This window comes from Myotis lucifugus, unplaced genomic scaffold, assembly GCF_000147115.1.
Source record: "Myotis lucifugus unplaced genomic scaffold, Myoluc2.0 scaffold_37, whole genome shotgun sequence".
NCBI classification, from domain to species: Eukaryota; Metazoa; Chordata; class Mammalia; order Chiroptera; family Vespertilionidae; genus Myotis; species Myotis lucifugus.
Window position 1 is genome coordinate 159063 of NW_005871085.1, and position 11197 is coordinate 170259.

The window sequence follows — 11197 nt, forward strand, 5'->3', positions numbered from 1 at the left end:
AATCTTGGTTGTAGGTTCTTGGTATTCAGCACTTTGATTATTTCTTGCCACTCCCTTCTGGCCTGCAAAGTTTCTGTTGAGAAATCAGCTGACAGTCGTATGGGTATTCCCTTGTAGGTAATTGAGTCTCTTTCTCTTGCTGCTTTTAAGATTCTCTCTTTGTCTTTTGCTCTTGGCATTTTAATGATGATGTGTCTTGGTGTGGTCCTCTTTGGATTCCTTTTGTTTGGGGTTCTCTGCGCTTCTTGGACCTGTAAGTCCATTTCTTTCACCAGGTGGGGGAAGTTTTCTGTCATTATTTCTTCAAATAGGTTTTCAATACCTTGCTCTCTCTCTTCTTCTGGCACCCCTATAATTCGGATGTTGGTACGCTTGAAGCTGTCCCAGAGGCTCCTTACACTATCTTCGTATTTTTGGATTCTTTTTTCCTTTTGCTTTTCCGGTTGGGTGTTTTTTGCTTCTTCGCATTTCAAATCTTTGACTTGATTCTTGCGCTCCTCTGGTCTGCTGTTGGGGGTCTGTATAATATTCTTTTTTTTTAATATATAAATATATTTTATTGATTTTTTACAGAGAGGAAGCGGACTGATATTAGTCCGCTTGAAGCTGTCCCAGAGGCTCCTTACACTATCTTCACACTTTCGGATTCTTTTTTCATTTTGCTTTTCCAGTTGGGTGTTTTTTGTCGAATCTTTGGTTTGATTCTTGTGCTCCTCTGGTCTGCTATTGGGTATAATATTCTTAATTTCAGTCCGTGTATGCTTACTTTCTAATTTCTTTATCGTAGCATCGAGGGTCTCATTAGTTTTCGTGAGGCTCTGCTCAAGTTTATAGCAAGCCCTCAAAATTGCGATTCTTAGCTCCATATCCTCCATTTCTGTCATGTTTTTTTGTCTCCGCATCTTTTATGCTTTCTTGGTGCACCCCCTTGTGGTCTTTGTGCGCAGTCTTGTTCTAGCCAAGCCTTAATTGTTGTAGTTAACACTAGAGGGATTTGACCACCAGGCCGACTGGCTGTAGGAATCAGCTGTGTGGAAAACGTCTGTCTTCTGGGGAGGCGCTAATCCAGCCTTTGCCTGAGGCGATCGGCAAATGGCTCTGCGCAGGGCTTGGGCGGGGCGGGATCAACAGGGCGGGGGGAGGGAGCAGCTATGGCTGCTCTCAGTCCGTCCCCAGGGCTCTGCCTCTCTGTCCCAGCAACCGCTGCAAACCTCGGAGGGACTGTAGCCAGACAGTCCCGCTTCTCCCGTTTGAGTCAGGGTCCCTAGAGACTCGCCCGGATCTGTAGCCCAGAGTCTGAGACTCACTCCTGATTGAAAACGACAACCGCGCCCTCAGCCACCAGCCCGCTTTGCGCGCGCACCACCGCACCACCGTACCTTTAAATTTTCCACACTGCGCCTCCTCTGAGCCTGGGAATGCTGTTGTTTTTCCTTCTAGTTGAAGAGTCTCTCCTCAGCCAGCCTTCCTGTGGTTCTGGTTGATGTCCGTTCCGTCTTTTAGTTGTATTTTTGAAGTGGTTGTTTACGGTGGCAGTCTCCGGTGTTTACCTATGCCGCCATCTTCGATTCTCTCTCGGCTCAACTTCTTAAATTTTGTTGTTGTCGCCCTAACCGGTTTGGCTCAGTGGATAGAGCGTCGGCCTGTGGACTGAAGGGTCCCAGGTTCGATTCTGGTTAAGGGCATGTACCTTGGTTGCAGGCACATCCCCAGTAGGGGGTGTGCAGGAGGCAGCTGGTTAATGTTTTTCTCTCATCGATGTTTCTAACTCTCTATCCCTCTCCCTTCCTCTCTGTAAAAATCAATAAAATATATTAAAAAAAAATTTTGTTGTTGTTGTTGTTCAGATTGGTTATTTCTGTTGCTTTATTTTTCAAGTTCACTGATGCTTTCCTCTGTCATCTCCATTTGTTGTTGAGTCTATTCAGTTGAATTAAAAAAATTTTGGTTATTGTATTTTTTCTTATATCTCTATTTGGTTCTTATTTTCTTTTTTGGCTAACACTCTACTTTCCCATTCATCTCAACAGTGTTTGCCCTTAGTTTTGGGAGCATTTTTATAACAGCTACTTTAAAGTCTTTGTCTGTTTATTCCAACATCTGTATCATTTCAGCACTGGCATCTCTTGATTGTCTTTCCCATGCAAGTTGAGATTTTCCTGGTTCTTCATATGATGATTAATTTTTGATAGTTTGAATATTATGTTATGCAACCTGAGGTCTTGTTTAAATCTGGTGGAGAATGTTATTTTTTGTTTTACCAGATAATCAACCAACCCAGTTGGATTTAGGTGGCAAGTTCTGAGCAGCCTTCTATGGGTTGTGGTTTCAATACCAGTTCCATTTTCACAACCTATTCAGGTGTATATTCTGTATGCACCACCAGCGTCCACTCTGGGTCTCAGGCCGTGATCTATTCCTAAGTTCAGTTCTCGAAATCTTTGTTAGGTTGGTTAGAATCAAACGCGCTCTTTAGAATCACATGCACAGCTCAGGGGTTGGCGTGAAAGTTCACCAACAACTTCATGGAGTCGCTTTCCTGATAACCTCCCTCTGTTTCCTCCTGTACTTTCCAATTCATTGGGCTTTCCCTTCCCAGTCCTCTGGCCAGAAAGCTGGGATTTTCGTTACCATATTCTGCCACCTGTTTCCTGAATTATACCCAAATCTGGGGCCAAGCAGCAAGAAGGCAGAGAGAGAAAAAAAGCAACCAGATTTCATGCCACCCTCTTAAGGTTACAGCTCCTTTAATTAGAGAGAAAGGTTTCCCTCTCTGCTTTAGATGCTTGAAGGCCCCATGGCTGCCACTGGCACTTCCATCACCACCGTGGGACTGCCTGGGAACTAGGGCATGAGAGAACAGAGCAAAAAACAACCCTTTGGCCCGGCTGGTATGGTTCAGTGGTTGAGCATATACCTATGAACCAGGAGGTCAGGGTTTGATCCTGGGTCAGGGCACAAGCCTGAGTTGCAGGCTTGATCCCCAGTGGGGGGCATGCAGAAGGCAGCTGATCAATGATTCTCTCTCATCATTAATGTTTCTCTCTCTCCTTCTCCTTTCCTCCCTGAAAGCAATAAAAATATATATATTTTTAAAAAACACAAAAAACCCTGGGATTTCCCCCTCTGTTCATGCGTTAGAACCCCTTTCTTGCCCCCCAGTCATAGCTAGAGGTCTTCTGGAATTCTCTCTGTGCCCTGGTGTTCACTGCTGGGTTTTGGGCTTTCTCAAGTCCATGACATGCACCACCCGCATCCCATGCACAGAGATCCCATGACATGGAATCCAGAAGAAAAATGAGAAATTCACTGCCAGTGTCTTTTCCCTCAATTTATCTGCTACTATTTATATTTGAGAGTCCTCAAATAGCTGCTAAATGCTTTATGTCTAGGCCTTTAGCTGCATTCAATGACAGAGATAGATTCTTACATATGTATCTTGACCATATATCCTGGTGTGGATATAAGCATCATTCATTCTAGGGGAGAAACTGCCAGGTCATGGGGTATATTCAAATTTAGCTAGTCTTTTCCACAGTGGTTGTAACCAATTCATCCTCTGGCCAGTAGAGACTCAGTTTTCACTGTATCACATCGTCACCAACACTGGAACATCAAGCCTTTTAAGTTTTGCCATTTTGGTATATGTGTCATAGTATCTCACTGCAATTCTAATTTGCATTCTCCTACATACTAACTCAATCAAACACCTTTTCATAGGTCTATTGGCCATGTGGATTCCTCTTTTGTGAAGTGCCTATTCGTTCTTTCACTTGTTTCTATACTGCATTGTTTCTTTATTCCTATTGATTTTTGTAGTTCTTTATTCTGGAAACAAGCCCTTGATTGGTTATTTGTGCTGTAAATACCTTTTTTCACTCTAGATTGCCTTTTCACTCTTAATAGATCTTTCAATTAACAGAATTTCTTAACTCTAATGTAATAAAATTGATTAATCTTTCCTATATGAATAAAACCACTATCTGCCCACTTTGTCTTAAAGTGACTTCTCCTGTCTCAGCATTTTGACCGGAGATACCTCAAGCATATCAGGCATGAGATTGCAAGATGGCAAAGGAGAGCCGGGCCAGTGTTGCTCAGTGGTTGAGCATCGACCCATGAACCACGAGCTCACTGGTTCGAGTCCCAGTAGGGGATGTGCACGAGGCAGCCAATTGACTATGTTTCTCTCTCATCGATGTTTCCATCTCTCTATCCCTCTCCCTTTCTCTTTCCTAAAATCAATATAAACATGTTAAAAAAAAAAAAAAGATGGCAAAGGAGAGAGAATAGGCTCCAGAGCTGGACAGAGACCAGTCCAGATCACCTCTTTCAGCATTAGTTTCTTATCTATAACTAAAGCTATATTGTCTACCTTGCAAGATGTGTGTAAAGCATTCAGCACACTGTTGGCTTAAGGAGGTCCTCAGGAAACAGTGGTAGCTGTGACCATATTCTCTGCCACAACTGCCTGAACCTCCTGGCTGCTTTGTGAAACATCTACCTACTGCATTCAAGGATTAACTGTTCTCAGTAGGCCAGCAAAGTCACCCTGTTATTTGCAAGCAGCCCCCACCACCATCTTCAACTAAAAACACAGGCTTAATGCAGAGATGCTTTTCTGACAAAGTAATGTCATTCCGGGGCTCCCACAGGGACACAACGGCAGCAAGCGGAAGAATCAAAGTAGCCCCTCTTTCGCTCACTGCTGACAGCACAGTCGTGTGAAAGCCAAGCCCAAAGGAGCCTGGGTGACTCTGTGTAAAAGGGGCAGGTGTGCCGATCTGTGTGTGCTGCACCGTAGATACAGGGAAGAGTGGGAGTGTGCCGGCCTGCATGAGTTTTGGCACGAGTGCAAGTAAGGAAACGTGCATGACAGAGTGCACCTCCTGGAGGGTGTGCGTGGAAGTGTGCAGTGAGGTGTGTGTCCTCAGGAAGCTGCGATGCTCTCACCAGCCTGGCATTCTGCTGGAGGCCCTGATGGTTATCTACTCCAGCATACCCAGAGCTTGGCATCTCTCAGCGCACCCTCTGCCCAACTCTCTGTGACAGAAATCATACCTTTGTATAGAAACCCGGACCACTCTGAGTGAGAGACAAGCATCTCCTACAAACTCTGCAGTGCACACTTTTAAAGCCACTAGCAAAGTCTTCTGGGTGTTGTATCCCACTCTGCTTCCCAGACCATGTCTCCCTAGAAAGGCTCCTGAGACTTCCCCACAATTCTGAGATATTCCACTGCCCACCCCCAGGCACCCCCCACCTCTTTAGGCTCCACTTCAAATGTGGTCAGTGTTGAGTGCTGAAAGGGTGGCAGAAGGGAAGGAACTGGTACCTGAGCCTAGAGTTTGTCCAGCGGAGTCAAAGGATAGAACCACTGAATCTGCAACACAAGAGGACAAGTTCATTTCTTTCTCCTTCTCACAGTTAGAAAGCAAGCTCCCACTGGCTCTGCCCAAACCCTCCCCAAGGGAAAATCAACTGGAACGGGATTCAGCTGCATAGACAGCCTCCACAGGTCCATGCCCACCCGATCACTGGGCCAGGAGGCCCTGCTGAGCCCCGCCCCGAGCCTCCTGCCACAGGAGGAACATCTCAGGGCAGAGACAGGCCCCGAGTTCTTCAGAGGCATTTTCTGCCAGATTAGGGGACAGATTTACTTCTTTTTCTTTCTCATAGTGAAAATAAAATTTCAAAAAGCAAAAGAAAACTTCCCTCCTGCATCTAGTTAGACACTAACATTTCCCTGTGAATTCTCCCTTTCTTTTCTTATCCATACACCCAATTGTTTATTATTTCTTTTCTCCAAAAGGCTTAACGTGGCCTATAGGAATTTATAATACACAATGGAATTTAAAAAATGAAGTCAAAGAAAGGAAAAACATTAAGTAATTGGGAAATGTTAGTGCACAAAATGCATGCCATGAGGACCTATACAAACCCTATAGCTAGAATCAAGGAGGCCTGAGCTCCCAAACAGCCAAGGAGAACACGAACACTTACAAGATTCAGTGCCCACATTCATTCATTCACTGTTCAGGAAATATTTATTGGGCATCTATGATGTGCAAGATACTATACTTTGAGATGCAGCAGCAAGCAAAAAAAGCGCGGTCTCTACCCTCATGGATCTACCTGTCATCAGTCTAGAAGAGAAAAAAAGTTACCAAACAACAAATCACTCAACTAAAAACTAATTAAGCAAAAAAGGAAAGAGTGCTGTGAAAGTTTCTGTCTGCAACCAGACCTAGTTTAGGAGAATGAATGATGGTTAGAAAGAAGTGACACTTGAACTAACAGCTGAAGGAGAAGTAAGGGTTGAACCTAACAAGAATGGAACGGGGCACTGCAGGCTGAGAGAATGTCCCTTGTGGAGAACTGGAGCAAGATGGAACAGGGTGCTTCAGAGCAACTGAACGACCAAACACAAAAGCAAATACTCTACAGTGATCAGAAAGAAGTTCCTCTCCAGGGTTGTAACTAAGGGAGATGAAACATGATGTCAAAGCCTGTGTCTTTTACAACATTCCTAGAATAATAAGTAATTGTGAATCTTGAATGGCTGTTTCTTATAGCATGAACCAATAGAAATGATGGCATAAAGCCAGTGTACAGTTCAATAAAAACAATTATAAGGGACACCAAGATCATTTAAGGCCCAGGATCACTCAGAGACTCCAGACTTAAAAGAGATCACACTCAAAAGGTTCACTCACTACAAAAGAATGCCAGTTGAATGGATATAGGACCAGTGTCTATAGCCACACCACACCCCAGCATTATTCTTCAGATCTCAATTAGTATGACATTTTCTCTGAGTGCACATGGACATATGACACGACAGTTACCATAACTGTAAATAACATCTATCCCCGCTGCTGGACTACACGCCCCATTAAGACAGACATTGTATTTGCTTTTTTCACTGCTTCATTATCAGGGTAAGATTTGGCACTCAGTAACTACTGCCGAGTAACAATCCTAGATAAGTGAATGGACCACATATCCTTCGGGCAATCTTTCACACTTTTTTCCCCCTCATAACCAAGCGTTTACGAACAAGTGGGTGGCAGAGAACTAGAGGGTATGATTTTTATAATAATCCAGAGGCAGATATTCTGTATTGCTAGTTAAGGGCAGATCCATATGCTCTGAAACCCACATCTTTTTACAAAACTGTGGAAGCACAATTAGGACACTTAGCTGAATAGATAGGTGACCATCATATGAGAGACAAACAACCTCTAACTCTTACAAATTCTACTTCTTTATCACCATTTCTCACATCTGTCTCCTCTTAATGCTCTTGCTGTTTCAGAAAAGAAGCCCCTGACTCTCCCCCCACCATCGCTCTCTCGGAGTTTTATTGAAGTGTAATTTACATACTCTAACATTCACTCATTTTAAGTGTACAATTCAGTGATTTTTAGAAAGTTTACAGAGCTGTGCAACCATCACCACATGAAGATTGAGAACATTTCCTTCACTCTAAAAAGCTCCCTGTGCCCATTTACAATCACGCCTTGCTCCCCCACCTCTAGCTTCAAGCAACCACTAATTTTCTTACCGTCTCTATAGATTTGTCTCTAGACATCTGCCTATTTTTTGCTGGGACTATTCTGATAGCCTCCTAACCACACACCTACCTTCAACTTAGCCCACTTCCATCGTCCTTTATACTGATGCATGATTTTTCTAAAAGGTATGCCTGACTGTGTCTTTGCTTTTGATTAAAATGCTTCAGTGGTTCCCCATAGCCTATACAAAAAGTCCAAGCTCTAACATTCAAGTTCTTCACTATCTTGCCTCATTTGCTACCTCTAATATGTATACCTCATGTTCTAGATATGCTACCTCTAATATACCTCATGTTCTAGAAACTACTTCCATTTCTCCAAAGAGATGTGTACCTCATATAATCTACATGGGACATACTGTTCTGTTTGCATGGAAAAACAACACCACCCCATGTTTCCAATATGACCCAACTCAACCATCCCTCACCTGGAAGCCTCCTCTGATCAATTCTGCGTATTCTCTTCTCTAGGCCATCACTGAGCTGCTATTATGGCATTATTATATTGTGTCATAATCCTTGTTTACTTCTCTTTTCTCTCTCATTAAACTGCAAGTTCCCTGAGGACAAGCATTGTCTGTTCATTTTGAGGCTTTGATGCCTAGCTCAGTGACTAACACCCAGAAAGTAGTCAATATGTCTATTAAACAAAGGAGTAAACTAGTAAATGCCCTTGCTTTCTTTCAAAGGTGATATCATCTGAGTGATATTTCACAGGTTGGGGGGAAATCCATGATGCATATAAATTCTCATTCAATTCAAGTCAACCTTGAACTGGCCTCATCCTAGGAAGGAACAAACATTCCCACAAATCAGTGCGGGGGGATAAGAAAAGTGCCCAAGGAACTTTCTAGGTGAGAGATCACATTCACCAGAAGATTAGGAAAGGCTTTCTGAGGAGCTCACTGCCCAGATTAACAACAATAAAAACAGCATCTCAAATTTTTATTGCACTTGACAAGTATTTTTCCAATGGTATTTTATCCACTTTGTACTCACAAGCAGTCATGAAATAACGTCTTAAACTTTTCCATCTAAACATAAAGAAAAAAGGCTAAAAGTTAACTAACAGACTAAAACTTACCTAAGACTAAAAGAAAAAAGACAATGTTAACAATGTTAACAAATATTAAGAATTATAGGTGGTGTTTATTCTCTGTATTCTTGAAATTTTTCTACAGTAAACATGCATTACTTATATCATCAGGGAAAAAGGTTAAGAAGAGAACTCTAATCCAGCTCTAGGTTTTTAACCTCTAATCTCTGGCATCATGCAGAAGGATGGAAGGTTTCGTCCACCTTCACTGTGCAGCCTTCTGCTTAGTTCCTGAGGCATCCTTGTTTCATGCCCCTTAAATATACCTCAGCTACATCAATTCCTAAATATCCTGAGCCTTTCAAAATTCTTCCCTCCTTCCCAAAAATATTACCAAGTACCTATTATGTGCCGGCATGCCTCATTTTATTGTGCTATTTATTGATCTGAGAGAGAGAGAGAGAGAGAGAGAGAGAGAGAGAGAGAGAGAGAGGGAGAGAGAGAGAAACATCAATGTGAGAGAGAAACATTGGTCAGTTGTTACACTCCCGACTGGGGATGGAACCCACAAGCTAGGTATGCACCCTGACCTGGAATCGAATCCACCTTTTGGTGTATGGGATGATGCTCTAATTAGCTAAACCGCTCGGCAAGGGCTATTGTGTTTTTCTACAAATTGAAGGCAAGTCCCTCCATCAGCAAAAAGATTACAACTTGCTTTATTGTGATGTTCTTTATTACAGTGGTTTGGAACCAAACCTGCCATATCTTCGAGGTATGCCTGCACTAGAGATAGGGAGCCAAGTAAGAGACAGTTTTTGCCTTCCAGCCAAGGAAGACAGACGAGTTAATATCCACTTAAAAAAAAGTGTGACATGGGAATGCAAACACCAAACAGGTGAAAAGTCAGAGTTCTCACAGATATCATTCCCAGTGGCCGTGGGTTGTGTCTTTAAACTGCAGAAGATGCAAATAAGAGAGTAGAAATTTCTGAAGGAAGTTTGTGACATTCATGTTTTGTGTAAGTTTTGGTGTCACTTTGAGCATTAAAGCCACAGACTTGAGAATTCGTTTGGCCGATTATTATTTGTGTTTATTCTAAAGGATGTAAGATCACTTTAGTTATAAACCACTTTGACAACAAAAGAGAGAATTCAGTATTCAACAAGGTGAGAAGTTTGTTTTGCAAGAAACAGAGCAAGAATAATCAGACTTCTCGGGCTAACGAATATGTCGTTTTTACTCAAGCAGCCCGGGCTCCAGCTGTTCCTGGCTCACAGGCCAGAGGTGGCCATGTGGTGTGCTGTACAGGTGACCGAACAGAATTCCAGACCAAAGTCCAGAGCATTGCTGCACATGACTTTGTCCAATGAGGAAACCTAGCATTTACTGGAAATCTTTTATTGTGGTCAGATGTTTCCTGAGTCTGGTTTCTGAAGTGGAGAAAAGGAACATAAAGAAAGTATGAAGAATGGGGCTCAGTCTTTCCAGTCACTGGAGAGGCTTGCAAAACTCCAATTATGCAGTGAACAAGCTACATTTTCAGATCCCACCTGTCATGGTATACATTCAATACGTATATTCTGCTAGCTACCATTTGTATGTCTTAGAGATGCAAGCATTTTCAAAAAGTCCCCTTAAGTAGCCAACAGGTAAAATAAAAGCATTCTATAGTTAACAACACTGTACTGTACACTTGAAATCTGTTAAGAGAGCAGATCTTAAATGTTCTTGCCACACGTACACACACACACACACACACACACACACACACACAAAGGTAACGATGTAAGGTGATGATGTGCTAACCTTATTGTGGTAATGCAATCATTTTATTATATACTAGTAGCCCATCAGGTGATATCACGCGCAGTAGGCCGCCCGCCACTTCCGCAGGAGCCGGCGGGAACCGCAGCATGCCACCGGGAGCCGCACTGCTTCCATGGGAGGTGGAAGCGAGCCATCGGCGCCCATGGGAGCCGGGAGGGAGCCGTGCCGCTTCCACAGGAGCCAGGAGGGAGCTGCGCTGCTTCCACAGGAGGCGGGCCCGCCGTCTCCTCTCCAGGCCTCTGCTCAGCCACGGAGGCTGCGGGCCGGTCCCCCTGTCCCTGTCCATGTCCTCTCCGGCTCCGGGGGACCAGCCGGGCCAGGGCGCGGCAGCTCACTGGCCCCCGTCTCTGTCTCCATCTCTGCTCCAGGCCTCACCTGCGCGCGCAATCTCTTCCTGAGTGGTCGTTACCCGTTACGGCATCCTGGCCTAATCTGCATATTATATATATACACACACACACACACACACACACACACACATACATATACATACATATACATACACATAATCATCACATTGTACACCTTAAACTTACACAATGTTATTTGTCAATTATATCACAATAAAGCTGGAGAGAAAAGCTAAGTATAATATATAGGGATGGAAGTAATGAAAAAGATATTTATTCATTAATTTAACATATTCATTAAGCAACTACTGTACTTCACACTAGACTTAGGGATACAATCGTAAGCAAGAACAAGAATGTTCCTACTCTCAAGAAATTTATAATTTGGTCAGGGAGGTTAAAAAA

At 43.3% G+C, this 11197-nt stretch overlaps 1 protein-coding gene across 1 annotated transcript in view; it reads right to left on the reverse strand.

The window, feature by feature from the left end:
* ST3GAL3 (ST3 beta-galactoside alpha-2,3-sialyltransferase 3) overlaps positions 1-11197 on the reverse strand; it is a 167106-nt gene that overhangs the window by 94649 nt on the left and 61260 nt on the right. Inside the window, exon 3 of the mRNA XM_023752809.1 lies at positions 5336-5383. Within this exon, the coding sequence (XP_023608577.1) occupies positions 5336-5383 (48 nt within the window). The remainder of the gene's footprint in view (positions 1-5335; positions 5384-11197) is intronic.